This window comes from Typopeltis vanoorti, chromosome 17, assembly GCF_054136105.1.
Source record: "Typopeltis vanoorti isolate ZY-2024b chromosome 17, IOZ_Tvanoo_1.0, whole genome shotgun sequence".
NCBI lineage: Eukaryota > Metazoa > Arthropoda > Arachnida > Uropygi > Thelyphonidae > Typopeltis > Typopeltis vanoorti.
Window position 1 is genome coordinate 9,430,667 of NC_143565.1, and position 18,211 is coordinate 9,448,877.

The 18,211-nt window shown below is 33.9% G+C and overlaps 1 protein-coding gene across 1 annotated transcript in view; it reads right to left on the reverse strand.

The window, feature by feature from the left end:
• The window catches only part of LOC150097128 (uncharacterized), a 165,816-nt gene that overhangs the window by 69,140 nt on the left and 78,465 nt on the right, over positions 1-18,211 (reverse strand). Inside the window, exon 7 of the mRNA XM_090407590.1 lies at positions 16,754-16,852. Within this exon, the coding sequence (XP_090263716.1) occupies positions 16,754-16,852 (99 nt within the window). The remainder of the gene's footprint in view (positions 1-16,753; positions 16,853-18,211) is intronic.

Consider the following 18,211-nt stretch of genomic DNA (forward strand, 5'->3'; position numbering starts at 1 on the left):
CCCCCCAATACTTACAGAATATTCTGTCGCTCTTATTCCATTTATCTTCTATGTTCTTCTCTCAGCCAATCACGATATGTTGGATTTTTTTTTTATCCTTGCAATAATTTTAAAACGAAACTCCCCCAACTTCAGAAAGCAAGTTGGTGTTACTTCCGATTATTTACGATTCATTTCACCATCAAAAATGCCAACCCATAGATATGGGAAAATATAAACCCTTAAACAAGCGTAGACCAGAATTCCTTATTATCCTGAAAATGCAATGAATTTATAACCTTTCTATTAAAAACCACAGTGCTTTAATTGTAAACAGAAAACCACAAATTCTGACTGGTCCAACCTTTCATGAGACTGGGAATTTAAAAAAATGGACAGTGTGATCCCACATTAATAATAACATAACATGGTTGACTTAATAAGAAGTTTGCTTTTATCACTACCATTAAAAAACATCAAAGCAAAAATTTGACTGTAACGCATTTCAATGTACATAAAAAGCACTGAAATGCATTGAAAATACAACTGATAGGTTGATCTAACAGTAAAAGCCAAAATAATAAATTATGCTTCTCGTTCTATTATCGAGTATATCTTTAGAATATTTTATGGTGTTTTGGTAGTTTTAAGTTATTTTTCTATTTAATGTTTTTATTTATATTTTATGCTTTGAGTTTTATGTTATATTATAATCTTTAGCTATATTATAATCTCATGTTATGTATATATAATCTTTAGGAAATATTTCATGATGGCTTAATATAACTATTATAAATTTAGTTTAATCCTTTATCCAAGTGTGAGCAAACAAAGTTTGCATCAGTCCTGAAGATACTTTCAGATGCAAACTTTGTTTGCTCACACTTGGATAAAGGATTAAACTAAATTTATTATAGTCTAACCAAGTGAAATATAAACTTTTAACATTTTAATATAACTGTTGTTATGCATAACTGAAGACTAATATTCATTTGTGTGTGTCGTGTGTGGACAGTGATTTTAAGTTCGCCCCCCAGTTTGAGAATGAAATACGATATAATTAAGCAAAGTTTTTGCAGCATCTTCATAAGTAAAAAAGAAAGAAATCCTTGAGGGTAAAAAATGACTTCGGATTTTTCATTTGGAATAGCAGAAGTGTATACTTAAATAAAACAACCATTAAAATGATGATAATATTAAAAATCATCTGTTAACAAATAGAATGATCTCAGATTTCGTAGTGAACGAAAGATAAACTGTGCTTTCACTCCGCATTCCCCCTTCGGTTTCTGATGCAGTGAAATACTGAAGTAAGCAACCAGCCATTGTGGGACTTGCACCTGCTCTCCAAAACTGGCCGTGGTTTCAAATCCAGATTTCGTGATTGTCTTTGGGGGGGGTGTTGAATTTTATCTTCTGGTATGGGACCACCCCCTGCATATTGGAGGTCTGAAGAAGTTTGAAAATCATCCACGTCTAGAAGAGGGTTTCTGAATTATTTAAAAAAAAACGCAACAAAACTAAAAAAGTAAATAAATAAAACAATAAAATTATTAAAAAATCTCTTGGCCATGCGCAGTACTAATGTACGCATTGTCTCTTGCGATTGCTGTATTAATAAATACTGTCGGCGAGAATTAGTTTTACACAATTTTAGATGCATCAACAATCTCTGTGTTCAACGAATGCAGGAATTACGTCAATCAGCCACAAGAATTCTTCTAATATTTATTTTATTTTACTTACAGGGTAAACCAAGTCTAAATTCGAGAAGACGATCAGATGTCCTGTTGTTATTTATTCGATTTCTTATTTTCACATATAATTTTAACTTTGTTTTGTTTAAAAACTCTAAATTCTTGTAGATTATATGAGGGCCACAGTTATGCATTTAGTTTGTTTATTCCATATTTTATTCAATCTAGTTTCATTATTTAGTTTAATATTTTGTATTTTATTCTGTTATTATTTTTCATTTATTGCATTGTTATTTCTATTTCATTGTGTTGGGTTTTTTCTATTATAATATTATTTATCTTTGTTTATTTTAAAAACAAAATTCTTCAAGATTATGTGGCTGCTACATTTATGGATTTCATTTGATTATTTAGTTTGTTATTTTTATTTCATTCTACTATTGCTGCTAATTTATTGTATGCAATCATACTCATTCCAATCATGTTATATACCAGCGGTAGCATTGCTACCAGTAGGACTTGCATGCCAGACAGAACCCATATTAGGGTTCAGACGAATAGACCATTTCTAAGAAAAAATCACCTAGTCACAAATCATGTGGCAAGTAATATTCACTGGACAGACTTAAATGAATAGCAACACAACCCTTGAAGAAATACTACACGAATAGATTGATGGACTGCCAGAAGCTCCATACTGTGAAAATAAGAATGCTGAGATTGCCTTCCCTAGATGGACTAAAACGGATAGCCACACAAGCCTTGGAACAATAGTTTACGAATAGATTAATCAACTGCCAGAAGCTTATCAGAAGCTCCATACCATGAAAATAAGAATGCTGAGATTGTCTTCCCTAGACGAACTTAAATGGATGGCCACACAAGCCTTGGAACAATAATTAACGAATAGGTTAATGGAATACCAGAAGCGTGTCAGAAGCTCCTTACCATGAAAATAAGAATACACAGATCGTTTCACTGGACGAACTTAAATGGATGTCCACACAAGTCTTGGAATAAAAGGTTAATAATAGATTGATGGACTCCCAGGAGCTCCATACCATGAAAATAAGAGGGCTGAGATCATCTTCCCTAGACGAACTTAAATGGATGGCCAAACAAGCCTTGGAACAATAATCAATGAATAGGTTAATGGAATGCCAGAAGCTCCTTACCGTTGAAATAAGAATGTGAGATCGTCTTCACTGGACGAACTTAAATGGATGTCCACACAAGCCTTGGAATAAAAGGTTAATAATAGATTGTGGACTCCCAGAAGCTCCATACCATGAAAATAAGAACGCTGAGATCGTCTTCCCTAGACGAACTTAAATGGATGGCCAAACAAGCCTTGGAACAATAATTAACGAATAGGTTAATGGAATGCCAGAAGCTCCTTACCATTGAAATAAGAATGCTGAGATCATCTTCACTGGACGGACTTAAATAGATAGCTACACAAGCCTTGGAACAATAGTTAACAAATTGGTTAATGGAATGCCTGAAGCTTGTCAGAAGCTCCTTACCATGGAAATAAGAATACATAGATCGTCTTCACTGGATGAACTTAAATGGATGTCCACAGAAGCCTTCGAATAAAGGTTAATAATAGATTGATGGGCTGCCCGAAGTTCTTTACCATTGAAATAAGAATGCTGAGATCGTCTTCACTGGACAGACTTAAATGGATAGCCACACAGGCCTTGGAACAAAAGTAACGAATAGGTTAATGGAATGCCAGAAGCTCCATACCGTGGAAATAAGTATGCTAAGATTGTCTTCACTGGACGGACTTAAATGGATAGACACAGAAACCTTGGAACAATAATTAACAAATAGGTTAATGGAATACCAGAAGTTTGTCAGAAGCTTCTTACCATGGATATAAGAATGCTGAGATCGTCTTCGCTGGATGGACTTAAATGGATAGCCACACAAGCCTTGGAACAATAATTAACGAATAAGTCAATGGAATACCAAAAGCGTGTCAGAAGCTCCTTTCCGTGGAAATATGAATGCTGAGATTGTCTTCACTGGACGGACTTAAATGGACAGCCACACAAGTCTCTTAACAATAATTAACAAATAGGTTAATGGAATACTAGAAGCGTGCCAGAAGCTCCTTACCATGGAAATAAGAATACTGAGATCATCTTCACTGGATGGACTTAAATGGATAGCCACACAAACCTTGGAACATTAGTTTATGAATAGATTAATGGACTGCCAGAAGCTCAATACCGTGGAAATAAGAATTCTGAGATGGACAGGGTATAACGAAGCGTTCAGACGAAGAGTCACTCTTGTCCTCCAAGTTGAAGGTTCATTATGGGACCGACAAACATTTCTCGTCTAGTCACGAAATAGGTTCAAAGTGATCTTCACTGGGCTGACTTGAATGGATAGCCACACGATCCTTGGAATAATAGTTTCAAATAGGTTTTTGGAATGCCAAATGCTTGGTACAGCACTGGAACATGATTTCAAGAAATCATTCATGAATGAAATAGTTCTTCGTGATAAGAAGATCTCAATATACCTAAAATCAAAGATCTGTAGAACAGTCATAAGGCTAGTAGCCATATACGGAGCAGTATGCCAGCCAAAAAAAAAAAAAAAAAGAAACATGAGCAAATCCTCCATTCCATGGAAATCAGAAAGCTGAGATGGAGACTTGCCATGACTAGGCTCGTCCAAAAAACCAAATACCAACATACGTAAGATGCTCAGCATTGCATAACTTGGCACCAGTAACAATAATGGAGAAAGATTATTTATTTTGGTCACATCCAGAAACTTAATATGCTGCACTATGTTTATGAGGAAGAATACATGCAAGCAGATGTGGAAATCTCCTAATGATCATATGTTCAATCAAATAGCTGATATCGTAATCAGTAAAAGACATGGAAAATGGATATGATCGTTTTATGATGATTTGATTGTAAACATGGTGGAAAAGAAGAAATAATATAAAAATTATTGGAAACCAAAGCATTCACGAAGAGCCAAATATTAATGTAGGAAGGTTAATTAATTTGGCCACATCCAGAAATTTCATAATACACCACACTACTCTGTTTATGAGGAAGAATACATACAAGCAGACATGGAAATCTCCTAATGATCATACATTCAATCAAAAACAAGAATGCTTTTCATATTCCCCGTTATCTGCAAAGAAAATGTATGGATAGGGTAATATAGCACTATAAGCTCTGATCATGGTAAGAGGGTAAAAGCAATAGCCGAGCCTCAGTTAAAACTTCATTGGCAACAGCATTGTCATCCATTACCCTCCCTGGTATATCATAATCATTCAATGATCTGGAAATTGCATTCTGAATATCTGCTGCTTCAGATGAGCTGAGTGTGATAGTGACCATCTTATAATTGGCATTACTTAAGATTGAAGTAAACAGTAAATATTTTTCAGCACATGCAAATCAACTGAGATGCAATATTAGCAAACTAGATATAAAACAAGAGAGAAGAAAATATGAGCGTGAATTAAAACAGAAGTTGAAGTATGTGCAACCGGAGGAGAGTGAAAATATTGCAAACATACGGAATCCTATCAAGCATACTTTAATATAGATACTGCTGGAATAAGAAAGCATAAAAATGGCAACTTAAAACAGGAATCACCTCTGGAGCTCAAACCTTCAGGACAATTCGAAACTTGCCACCAAGACAAGAAGAATGACTACGAATCTAATCGAGAAATGCCATCAAAGCCACCACTGCATTTTGCAATTAATCTTTCAGGGAATGAATTAATCTATCTGAAGAATTACCCAACAAGACTTTCACTGAGTTGAAGGAAGTCTTTTAATATAAAGAAATATCTCTAAATCATTAAATAGATTCTCTATCTTCAGAATTGAAAGAATAGGTTGGCTTCGTTGTGGCATAGAGGGAATTATCTACATTGGCATCAGGGAACTATGTCACGATCCTGAGTCTGAATTGCTACTTCATGTAAGACTTAATTTGTTCTGTGTGTGTGAACTCGAGATTCCAGATTTTCAATCTGTGTGAATACACGCAAAGCATGGAATGCAGTGCATGTAAACTACAGAAACCATTTACGTCACACACAAGAGTCCAGTTTTTCAGCTGGAAAATAGGATTAGTGACATAACAGTTTTGGCTAAACTTTTGTTTTCCTATGTGCAAAACACTCGAGTGTAGTTAAGGAGTTGTAAAGTATTATTTTGTAAACAGTTCTCTGAATAAAAATATAAGAAAAAATTGTATTTTCTGTTCAATCTTAGTTATGAACATGCGATACATACTGAGCTCAAGGCTGGAGGTAGTAATTTATAAGAAAATGAGTTGTAGTCTTTAAACAAGGAGCACATTTTGCATACTCAATCAATTCTTCATCTTAACACAGTTTTGTTGTCGTATTTATACTACGTGAGAATAACAACAATGCAACCGTATCACGTCCTCACTCCATGGAAGTCTGCACAATGCAGTTCTTCTTCTGCATGTGGATACAAAACATTTCATGAATCGCATTTATGTTTGCTTATAGCATTCATTATCACAACAGGTGAACAACAAAACACTCCAGTGTAGTTTAGGAGTTGTAAATTATTATTTAAAAATTTTTTTAAACTCTTTAGGCCAAATGAATCTTATAGCAAAGCCTAAAATCTTAAGAACTGCTGTAAATTGCAGTAAAATTCACCAAGCCAGAAAGCCAGACTAATTTGCATAGGAATGGAAAAAATAAAGTTATACATAAGGGATGACCTATTTAGGAATTTTATAGGTGCTTATTGACAAATGCCATTATGGCAGTTGGTGGATTTTATTGACAGTTGCAGATTTTTTTACTTCAATCGAACTATTGTGAAAAAAAGTGTCTAAAGCATACATTTGCAACAAATCAACCTTAAATATGCACAAAATTTAATAAATGTTGCAATATAGGATGTACACAACAGATATTCAGGGAATTCAATTTTTTTCTTTTACTTGTGTACTTCCTATATTGCAACTTTTATTAAATTCATTGGCCGACTGAATAGTATTAAGTGAAATTCAGTATTTAGAAATTTAAAAAAATAATAAATTTATACAGTCTAGTAGCATGTCGTCACTCAAGAAAGCTGCTGCCAACCACAACAAAAACCATGAAATTAATAATGATGTTCTTTTGGTGAACAACAACTAACTGCTTATCTATTTTAATACATTTTAGCGCAGGTAAAGTAAAATTTCCCCAGCTCACTTCTCTCGTATTGGCTGTCGCGAAGAACACAAACCACATTCAGATTATGGGATTAATGTCTGAATAACCTGTAATATCAGAAATTTATAAAATAATATTTTAAAAAGAATAACTTAAAAAATCTTTTTAAAATTCAATAGTATTAAATCTCTAGTTTCTAACTTTTTTAAGAATTTTTTTTTTAATTTCTAAGATATCATTTGTTATCCTTAAATATTATATACATTAAAGTATGAAACCGTGATGTATTTCAGTTCGAATTACTTGAAGAGGCAAAATGATGTTTTCTTTTAATATCACTCCAGTTAAATAGAATATAATTTGATAAAATAGATTTAGAATATATGAGACTGAACAATAAACAAATGAATAAGAATCGTATGAGAGTACGAAAGTTGAAACAGAAAACGCAACTGGAACTTGATTAAAAAATAGAGAACTAAATAGTTTTACGAAAAATATGAATTGTCAACAAAGACAAAAGGACAGATAATTGGCTTAATAACGGATATTTGTAACAATTTTAAGCTAAATGAGTATGAACTGTCTTTCATAGCTGACCGGAGGCTTTTTCACCGCCAATGGGAGGAGTGGTTGCACTCTCCCATATATGGTATGCACTTAGGAAAGTGCATATATCATTATTATTATTTACAGAGACTTCCAGGGGCAGTCAGGATAGGGATCCCAGATACATTGGAAAAAAATATGCGACACTTATGACTGAGGGTTAAAGTTTAGTATGCGCATCCATCACATATGCCAGTCTCTTACAAAATGATTCTAACTTGCCAAGTGTATTCCTGGTAAGGTTTACTATGCACACACTTTACTAAGTATAAGTAAACAAATAGTAAATCAAATTGTTAGGCTGCATATTTTCATTAAGCCACTTTAAGTTGCCTTCAAATGGTTTTTTACATACTATTATAGATACAAAATAGATTGTTAATACAGTAATGCTCTTCTCACCTGACAATATTCTTATTAATCAATCAATCTTGGAATACTTTTCTGAAGAATGAATTTCACTTAACAATTGTTTGTTTTTAAGAATGATGTCATGAAAAACTACACAATCCTCACTGAAAAATGATTTTACAATAAGCATTGATTTTACAGTTTTTACAGACAATCTGTTTTTCTCATCAGTCCACAGTGCATTCATGCGATAAAATAATCTTTCGACACAAGCATCTGTTCCAGGGATAGACATAACGAACTCCACTACTTCCTATCAATTTGACTGTTCTCCTTCAACATTTTTTAAGAGATCAACAACAGGAGGCATTAGCCAAAAATGGGATGATCCCATATTTTACGGTATGTCTGGGATTCCTAGGTCAGGGACTCATCAAGGGAGACCATAGAATACATGCACCAGCTATCATACTTATTCTTGAATTCACTGACGTTACTTGCACCCACAACATCCAACGGCAATCATTCAAATCATGCACCATCTAATGAGAGAAAAAATGTAGCTCTCACCCTTTCATTCTTAGATTCCAACAATGTCCTCTTATCCATTTCCCACTTTCCATAAAATGAAAAATTCCACCAACTGAAATCCTGTATGACCCTTTCAGAAGTTCATAAGTCTCAGTCATATCACTCCTCTTTCTCCTATTTACCAGTGTCTGTGATCTACAAATTCTCAATTCATCTTCGTAATCAGTATTCCACAATCCTGATATCATTTTGAGACTCTAATCGGCACATTCTGTATCTGAATCACAACGCATTCAAATCATTCTGCAAGCACTGAATATAAGCTGCATTCCTGATTACCTTACATATCTTTGTATCATCAGCAAATAACTGTATGTCGCTTGTCAAAGCCTTCCAAATATCATTAATTTACAGATGGAATAACATTGGACCAAGAACTGATCCTTCGAGCATGGTTGCCTTGAATCTCACAGATTCTCACCACCATATATGACTCTTTGATATCTGTCAGTCAGCCATCCTCTTAACCACGTTAATATTTTATAATCAAAACCCATGTTCTCCAATTTATGCAACGTCTTCTATGCTGTTGTAAAATTCGATGTAGCTTGGAAATACCAAAGCACTTTATATCGATTTTTACAGAGGCCAAATCTCATGAGATTGTTACAAAATAACCTTGTTTGTCTCTATATATTTTATGCTAAATATTAATGCAAATCAGTGGCAGCCGGTGAAAATTTTAAGTGGGATGCTGCATATACAAAATTAAAACAAAAAAAAAATTATTTTTTCCTAATCAGTAACCAATTTATTAATAAATAAATTTACATATTAAAAAATTGCTTTATTAAAAATATTTCACCCTCACCACAAACAAACACCAATAATAAAAGTTTCGTATCTCACAAAAATAACACAGAAGCATATGATACACTACCGAACCAAGCAGTGTCGGAATGACCTTGTAATGTGCAATCACAAAGTGCAAATGATTATCGGCGAGCCTGGCTACATTTCGCCAAACACAATAATTCTCACACTGCATTAGATCTCAGTGTATTTGTTTCGTGTAACGATAATTGAAAAAAAAATATAATTCTTTTCATATTTTCAACAGTGACATTTGTCATAATTCAGCCTTGTATCTATAATAAATAAATAATTATATGTTATTTTAACAGAATAAAATAAGATTTGCAAAAAATAGTTCACCCTCACCATGCACCAATAATAAAAGTTTTGTATCTCACAGAAATAACGCACGGAAGCATATGATACGCTGCCCAACCAAGCAGTGTCGGAATGACTTGTAATGTGCAATCACAAGCGCAAACGAATATCGGTGAGACTGGCTGTGATTGGTCGAATTTGATAATTCCGACTCTGCATTAGATCGCAGTGTATTTGTTTCGTAATCTAAAGTTTTAATCGAACAATTCCAATTATTAACTATTCAATCACTGTCGAAACATAAGCTGTAACCTTTAACATGTTGTATTGCATTCATATAATGCTGTAAGCATTGTTATTATTTATAAACACAAACAAAATTTAAATTTGTAATGTTTTCCTTGGGGATGCTGCAGTATCGCAGTGCTTATGTATGGGCCGCCGCTGATGTAAATAACCCTATGGGAATTGACTGTACTTACTGCTTTAGCAAAAATTTCTAGAATGTCAAAAACAAAGGCAATGCTTTGACACCAGAACTTTGTATAATAGCTCTATGTAAGGGCATAAGAAAGTTGTTTACGATTTAAGTGTATGAGAAAGTTGTTTGCGAGCTCTGCGTAGAAACACCTTCAAAGTTAGTGTCGAAGAGATAAGCAAGTTTCAGACAAATTTCCGCTGCCCGACAAGATAGGATTAAAGGAGTGCACGGAGGAGAAGAAAGAACGGGTCGGTCTTAACAGAAGATCAAGGAGTCATGATGAATTCTTTGGGGATTACAACCCTTGGTGCAAGGTCCCGGAGAACACCAAATAAAAAGGGACCTAGCCAAACATCGGGGGTAGAGTCATCAGGGTCGGCAGTTATACCGGGATAAGGGTCCAGAGGATGGGACGTTACGGCAAGGCAAAGCCAGATGAAAATGTCGAGAGAAAAAATGCCTATGTAAATACCCAAGCCAAGTGTCAGTCGGATGTCCTTTTGCTTGAGCTATTGGTGTACCACAGATTGCAGTTCAAAGCCTGCGAATATCCCGATGAGATGCCTCTGTAAGTCTGCTCATTCCAAGAAGCCTAAACCCCAGATGAAAGAAAAGGCATAGGGACTTTAGTGCAAGACTTTTGGATGAGTGTGCGACACAGAGCCTCTGTAAGTATGTTCCATCTTTTGTTGTACATTCCTTTTGTAATCTAAGAGATACGATATAGATGGACTGATAAGAAATAGTAATAAGAAGTGTCTTTAAGAGAGTCCTCTGATTTGTTAATAATTGGCATAAGATTTGTTGTAATAACTTGGCACAGTTAGCTAACCTCTTTATGAGTAAGTCAGGGTTTCAATAATTTGATTTAATAAGCAGAGAAGTAATTGAGTAAATATATTGAATAGTTATTTAGTATTGAAAGTGGAATTTTGTTTCTGTATGCTAAACGTTTAACGGATAGGTAGAGAAAGAGAGAGAAACCTCCCTATCGATGAATTAATATAATTTGTTATTCATCATCATGATGCGTATCAAGGATTTAGGCCTAGCATGGCCTGTTCTGGCTTTAGAAGCCATCATTGAATCCTTTAAGAGGACATCCTGGTTTTCTTTTCCCTAATGGCTTGTACTTTAAGGCTTGTTTTGGTAATCTTTCTGTTTTCATTCTTTGAACGTGTTCCATCCATTTATGTTTATATTTTTTAATTTTTTCTATTACTGGTTCTTGGTTTAATTCTTTCGTAATTTCTTCGTTTCTTTTGTGATCAAATAGGGTATACTTTGCAGTTTTTCTCATAAACTTCATTACTGCTGTTATTAATCTTTGTCTTTGTTTTATTGTGCAGATTTTGCTTCCATACATTAAGACTGGTATGGCTAATGTATTGTATACTTTTAGCCTGGTTTGTTTTTGAACTAGGTTTGGTTTAAACAGAGTTAATTACACCTGTTATTTTTAAATATTTTGGAATTTTTATGTTTATATCTTTTTCATATGTGATCATACATCCTAGGTAGTTAAATTAATTCACCTGTTCTAAGATCTTGTTATCTATTACTATTTTAATTCTTGCTGGATCTTGTCCTTTAAAGGATATAGTTTTTGCTTTTTCTGTTGATATTATCATACCATAATCTTTGGCTATCTCATTTAGATCTAAAATAGCTTCCTGTAAGTTATCTTCAGAATTTGTAATTATTATTTGGTCGTCGGCAAAAAGGAGAGTGTTTAAGTTCATTGTAGGAGAAAGTTTAATACCTTGATGTAAATTTTTATTTCATTTTATTATTATTTCATTTAAGTAAATATTAAAAAGAGTTGCTGAGAGGGGACATCTCTGTTGGATCCCTTGGTTTATCTCTCTCGTATATGAGAGCTCGTGATTTAATCTTATTTCTATTTGATTATTTTCATATATATTTGTGATAGCTTTTAGGATATTATTTGGTATTTGTCTTTCTTTTAATATGTTAAATAATATGTTTCTTTTAACTTTGTCAAATGCTTTTTCAAAGTCAATAAATGCAATATGAGTTTCTAAATTGTATTCTCTTCTTTTCTCTATTATTAATTTTAGGCAAAAGGTTGGATCTATACATGATCATCCTTTTCTAAATCCATTCTGTACTTCTAAAATAAAGTTTTTGGAATATTTCATTATTTTGCTATTTAAGATTCTGCTATATATTTTGTAACAGGAATTTAGTATACTGATACCTCTATAGTTTTTAGGGTAATCTCTATTACCTTTTTTTTTAAAGATAGGAATCACAATCGCTTTTTTCCATTCTATTGGTGGGAAACCAGTTGAATAAATTTTATTTAAAAATAATCATAAGAGTCTTTGTTTGGGTCTTGTACCTGCGTATTTATATAGTTCGGAACCTTGTAATTTGTTATTAATGTAAATAAATGTGTTTTATTTATATGTCAATAGAGTGCAGCCTGATCTCTTATTTTACAATGCACTGTTCCTAAATAAACTCAGATCTGTGAGCAGGAAACAACCAAAGGTTAAAAGTGTAGTTTAAGTACTTTAGAACCACGACTGTTTATGTAAACTTTATTGAAGGAATTTATGCTATTAAGAGACAGAGAGATTTAGATTCAATTTAGCTAGGGAATCTTGCAAACTTGTAGTGGATTTATTCAGAAGTATAACATCATCCGGATGTTATAGCAAAGAGCTGACATTAACATCTCGAATTCTAATATCATGTTTAATACCACTTTCCTTCATAATGTGATCCATATAGATGAATAACAGAGGGGAAAATGTACATCCTTGTCTAACAGCAGATTTAACATTAAACCATCTTCCTGTACATCCTTCAATTCTAACAGTCAACTTACAACTCAAATACAGACTAAACATTGATATAATGTGATCACATTATATCAAATAGGGCATTATATCAATACCCTATTGACAGCATATAACTGTAGCATACTGAATAGCTTCTCTCTCTTGGCACCTTGTCATATGCCTTTTCCAGATCGACAAAACTTAAATACAGATCTTTGTTATATTCCCATGCTTTCTCGACTATTTGTCGTAAAGTGAAGATCTGATCCTGACAGCCTCTATTTGGCCTGAATCCAGCTTGTTCTTCACCAAGCTTTACTTCCACAATTCTTCTCAACAGTTTCTCAAGTATACTTGCATAGATCTTGCCAGGAACACTCAGTAGGGAAATGCCTTTGTAATTCTCACATTCAGTTTGATTTCCCTTTTTATATATGGGCACTATTAGAGCTCTACTCCAATCATCGGGAATTTGTCCCTCTGTCCAAGCTTTCTGAACTATGCAGTGCAGCCACTGCATAGTTCACTGCATAGTTTGATGGCTTTTTCTACTTCAGGTATGGATATGTATTCCTGACTATGTGCTTGTTGAGTATTTTTTACCACTGTGCTATCACTGCTTGTTTCATTTAGCAATTTTTCGAAGTAATTACTCCACACTTCAAGGATATCTTTTTTCTCCTGTTTTCATGTCACCTTTATCATCTCTAACTACTTTTACAGCACTCTTTACTCCATTTCTAAGCTTCTTCAACAACCTCCAGAATATCTTACCACCTTCTTGATGTTTATATTTTTTCTATGTTCTTGCCAAAGTCCTCCCATGACTTTTGTTTAGATAGTTTTACACAATGTTTCGCTTTCTTACATTTGTCTCTGTATTCACTAAGAGCAAAAGCTGACTTATTTGCAAGGAACTTTTGATATGATTTCTTCTTTTCCTTCACTGCCTCTTTAACTTCTTTTGTCCACCATGGAGACCTGATTTTTCTATCCTTGCAGACAACCTCACCACATGCCTCTCTGGCTGAATCAATCAGGGTTTTCTTCAAGGTTTGCCACTGAATCTCCAAGGTTTGGTTCCTGTTCTCAAGCTCTTTCATTTTTTCTTCAATAATCTTTGTGTATGTTAGTCTACAGTTCACATCTTAGAGCTGCTCAACTTTTATTCGCTTTAAAACTTTCTTACATGTTATTCTTTTCAATATGAAATTCAATTTTATCCTGCTCAAGACTAAATAGTGATCACTTCCAATTTCAAATCTTCTGTACACTCTGGTGCCCTGCACTAGGGAGAAAACATCACTATGAACAATAACATAGTCAATGAGACTTTTCTTATTCCTTGCCTCCTCTCTCCATGTGAATTTGTGCACATTTTTATGTTGGAACATGGTGTTAGTAATCACCAGTCCATGTCCTGAGCAGAAATCCAACAGATATTTGCCATTATTATTAGTTTTGCTCTTTTCTCCAAATTTTCCAAAACTATTTCTGTATGTCTCACAATCATTTCCTACTCTGTTATTTAGATCGCCAACAAGGACCAACTTTTCCTTTTTCATTGTGTCAGTTGCTTTCTCTAAAGCATCAAAAAATTCCTCCGCTTCTACCTTAGTAGAATCTTCTGTGGGACCATAGGCACAAATAAGTCTCATTGTGCAATTCCCCATTCTGATTTTTGCCCATATCACTCCACTTGAGACTGCCTGCCATTCAAGAAGATTAGCCATGTATTTTGTGTTGAATACTATGGCTACTCCTTCTTTTCCTTGATTGTTATTGTCTGAATATAACATTTTATATTTACTGCTCAGAAAGATCTCACCAGTTTTTGTCTTTTTTGTTTCAGTCACCGTTTCTATTGTTTCACCCTATTGAAACAAAACTGTTTCAATAGGGTGAAACAGTTTTGTTTCACCCTATTATGTTGATCTGGTACTTATCTAATTCCTCAGCTAGCTCCATTTCTTTGCCATTCAGGGTTCTTATTTGATAGTACCAATCTTTAACTCTGGTGATGTTGAGTTGGGATTTGTTTTCAGATTTGTTCCAGTAACTGACTTTTCGCTGTTCGCTCTGGTTCCCTGGCGAAAACAATGGGGGCCTTGTTTAACTGGGCGACGCCCCAGCCAGCATGAAATTTTGTCATGTTGTACTATCATTTTTTATTTTGGTTTAACTAATAAGAATACAATTTGGTCGGCTAAATCCCAGATTGCCAGCCCATCCTTGTTTGTTCAGTATCCAGGTAGATACCCAACAGGGTGCACCACGAGAAGGTGAGGATTGGATATTAGGTCAGAAGCCCTGGTCGGTTCTCCGCATTCCTTTAAAGGCTATGTGGAGGTCTCCTCTCAGTTATACAGCTTTGACCCTTCAGCACTCCATGGTGGTATATTCATAGTGCTTTCTTTGAGGTAAATTTTCTTTTCAGTTTGATGCAGTTTGAAATGATATCGCTGTCTCTACAATGTTTTAAATTAAAATTAAAATAATTATTTAATGAATGCTGATCACCATGTAACACTAAAGGAAAGGATGTCTATGTGATACTTTTCCAGTTCTTCAAGTTTTATTTCCTTTCCATTGATACACCTTATGTTTATGGTTCCTATCTTCAATTCTGTTGGATTGGTTCTTCTTCTAGATGCTGAGTTGGAATTTGTTTCCTAATAAAAGTTATTAGGAACTTATATGTGTCAAATGTAGGACATATATGACACATTTAGGTATTTTTTATTTTATCTTATCCTTATTATTCAAATCATTTAATAATAAGCATAGGAAGAAAGAAAAATCTCTCTCATTCAAAAATATATATTCATCTAATTTTAATCTCAATATCATCCACCAAGAACTATAAAAAACTACGGCAACTTATTTGGAGCAGTTGTAACTTCTGAAATACCAAAAGAGAGATGTCCCTTTTTTGCCATATTTGTTTAACCTTTGCATGGAGTAACTGGTAAATGAGTATATTCCAGAAAACATGGGAATAACTATGCACAGACAAAATTTATATCATACAAAAGATGCAGATGATATAGTATTATCTACAAACAATAAAGAAAACTTAAAGTGTATATGATTGAAAACGTATATAAAAACAGCAAGGAATATGCAACATGGATCAATTTTAGTAAAATCAAAATAATGGCAGAAACATATAATCACTTTACTTAGAAGTGGAAAGAAACAAATGGACAAGTTAAAAAAAAAATTCATTACTTAGGCATATTAATGACAGACAGGTTAAATTATGAAGAAACTATCAAACACAGAAGAAATCTAGAGTCGTAAACTATGACCAAATTTACAAATGTATGGAAAAATACACATCTCTCTCCAAAGAACTTAAAATCAAAGTATAGAGCATAACGGTACTCACTATAGTTCATTATGGCAAGACTTGAGTTATCAAAGAGAAGAACAAAGACTGATAGGCTTTGAAAAGGTATTTGAGGAAAATAAATAAAGCGCCATGGACTGAAATTAAAACCAATTAGATCAGGAAAGAATTACACTGCCATATTCTAATAATAGCACAAATTAAAGAAAAACAATTACAGTAGTATGGACATTGTACAGAATGCCTACTGAAATATTTCTTTGAATTTTCCAAAACAGAAGAAAAAATACTGCCTTCTTGTAGGACCAAGAAGGAAATGATAGAAAACATCAATAGTATAAGTGGCCCGAACTCACAGAGAAATTTAAATCACATGACTACAGATAGACTAGAGTGGGAAGTTGTTGTTCATGGTAGCCTCACTCTGCCTTAGGCAGATGGAAAGGTTTTTTTTTTTAAAGGGATATTTCCAAGGGTGTTATTTCAGAGAATAAATAAAATATATTCTTTTTCTTAAATTCTTTTCTATTAAAAAAAATAATCAAAATTAATTTAAAAAATTACCTCACTTGAAGAAGAGACATTAGAAATGTAATGAGTGGTTCAACAAGTCCCTGATCCACAAGCCATTTGATCACCTTAGTCTCTGTCCCTTTGTGTTCCCTATACAGGAATATAAGAAACTGTAATAATTTCTAACAGAGTTATCTTTTCACAGAAAACATGCATACAGATGATATATATTATACAGAAAAGGCATTTGACAGGATGCTGATGATTGCAACAAAAAAACTGGGAAGCTGTTTTACATAACTAATGAGTCTCAAATATTTACTACAATATATACAGCTTAGAAGAGTTTCCAAATAAAAAAAGATGATTAATTATGGGAATGTGAGAAAAAAAAGGCATAAGGACACTTTGACAGTGATTTTCACTCATCTTTCAGTTTAATGGAAGAAATAGACATCTAATTATAACAATTAACTAAGATTTATTTAATTATTAAGTCCATATTTTGGTGTGGAAATCAATGCAACTTCATAGGCATAAAGGTAAGAATAAGCATGTCCATGCAAGCCACCACACACAATGAAGGTAAACAACAGATTACTAAATGGCATATGCAAAATTAGGAACATAAGAGATCTTGATCTGGACTGATTCTCATAATAATAATAATCTCTCAGATTTCTGGTACTGTGATGCAGCAATACTTATTTTGGTTCGGAGAATGTTGTCAAGCTGTGGCAAATTCTGAAACCAGGCTCTCCAAATTAAATTTACATCCAATTTCTATAAGATTAATTCAGAAGATATTTTTGAGAATAGGACTGGTGGTGGGAGGACTGCTGGCCATACATGGAAGCTGGGCAAGAGTGTGGTTAGCAAGGGTGTCAGAGCTAGGTTTTTTACTTGGAGAGTGGTGAATGAATGGAATAAGCTGCCAGAGTCTGTTGTGGGTGCCATGACTGTGAACGAGTTCAATGCAAGGTATGATAGATACTGTGTGAATGTCGAATAGTTGTTCTTGACATGATGTTAGGGCCTTCCTCAATGAGTCTAAGGACTCCTTGGAGTTGCCTGTAGTAATAATAATAATAATAATCTATATATAGAGGATTTTTCTCCTGAATATGATAATCAGAATCACAGTCTGTAATCTCAAAATGACTATAGTCACTTTGAGATAGATATTGGCAGTTTTCTTCCAGTCTGGAATTATTCCAGTGTAAGAAAGTGCAAATTCATGCCATACATCTATAAAACTGCACAGCATTCCTACTGCACAACCAATGCACTGACTCGTTTGCAATTATGACTGTTCCATTTTTTTCATACACTGACAAACAGCAAACCTTTGCTTCTTCCAGTAACTTCTCATATCCTTTCTCATTTTATCCTTTCACCTTTCAATTCATTTGTATCTGATCATTCATATATGAAATACATTCAGATGAAACCATACACCCTCTGTTCAAAAAGAAACCAAACTTTTGACAGAAAATAAAACACAGGCCA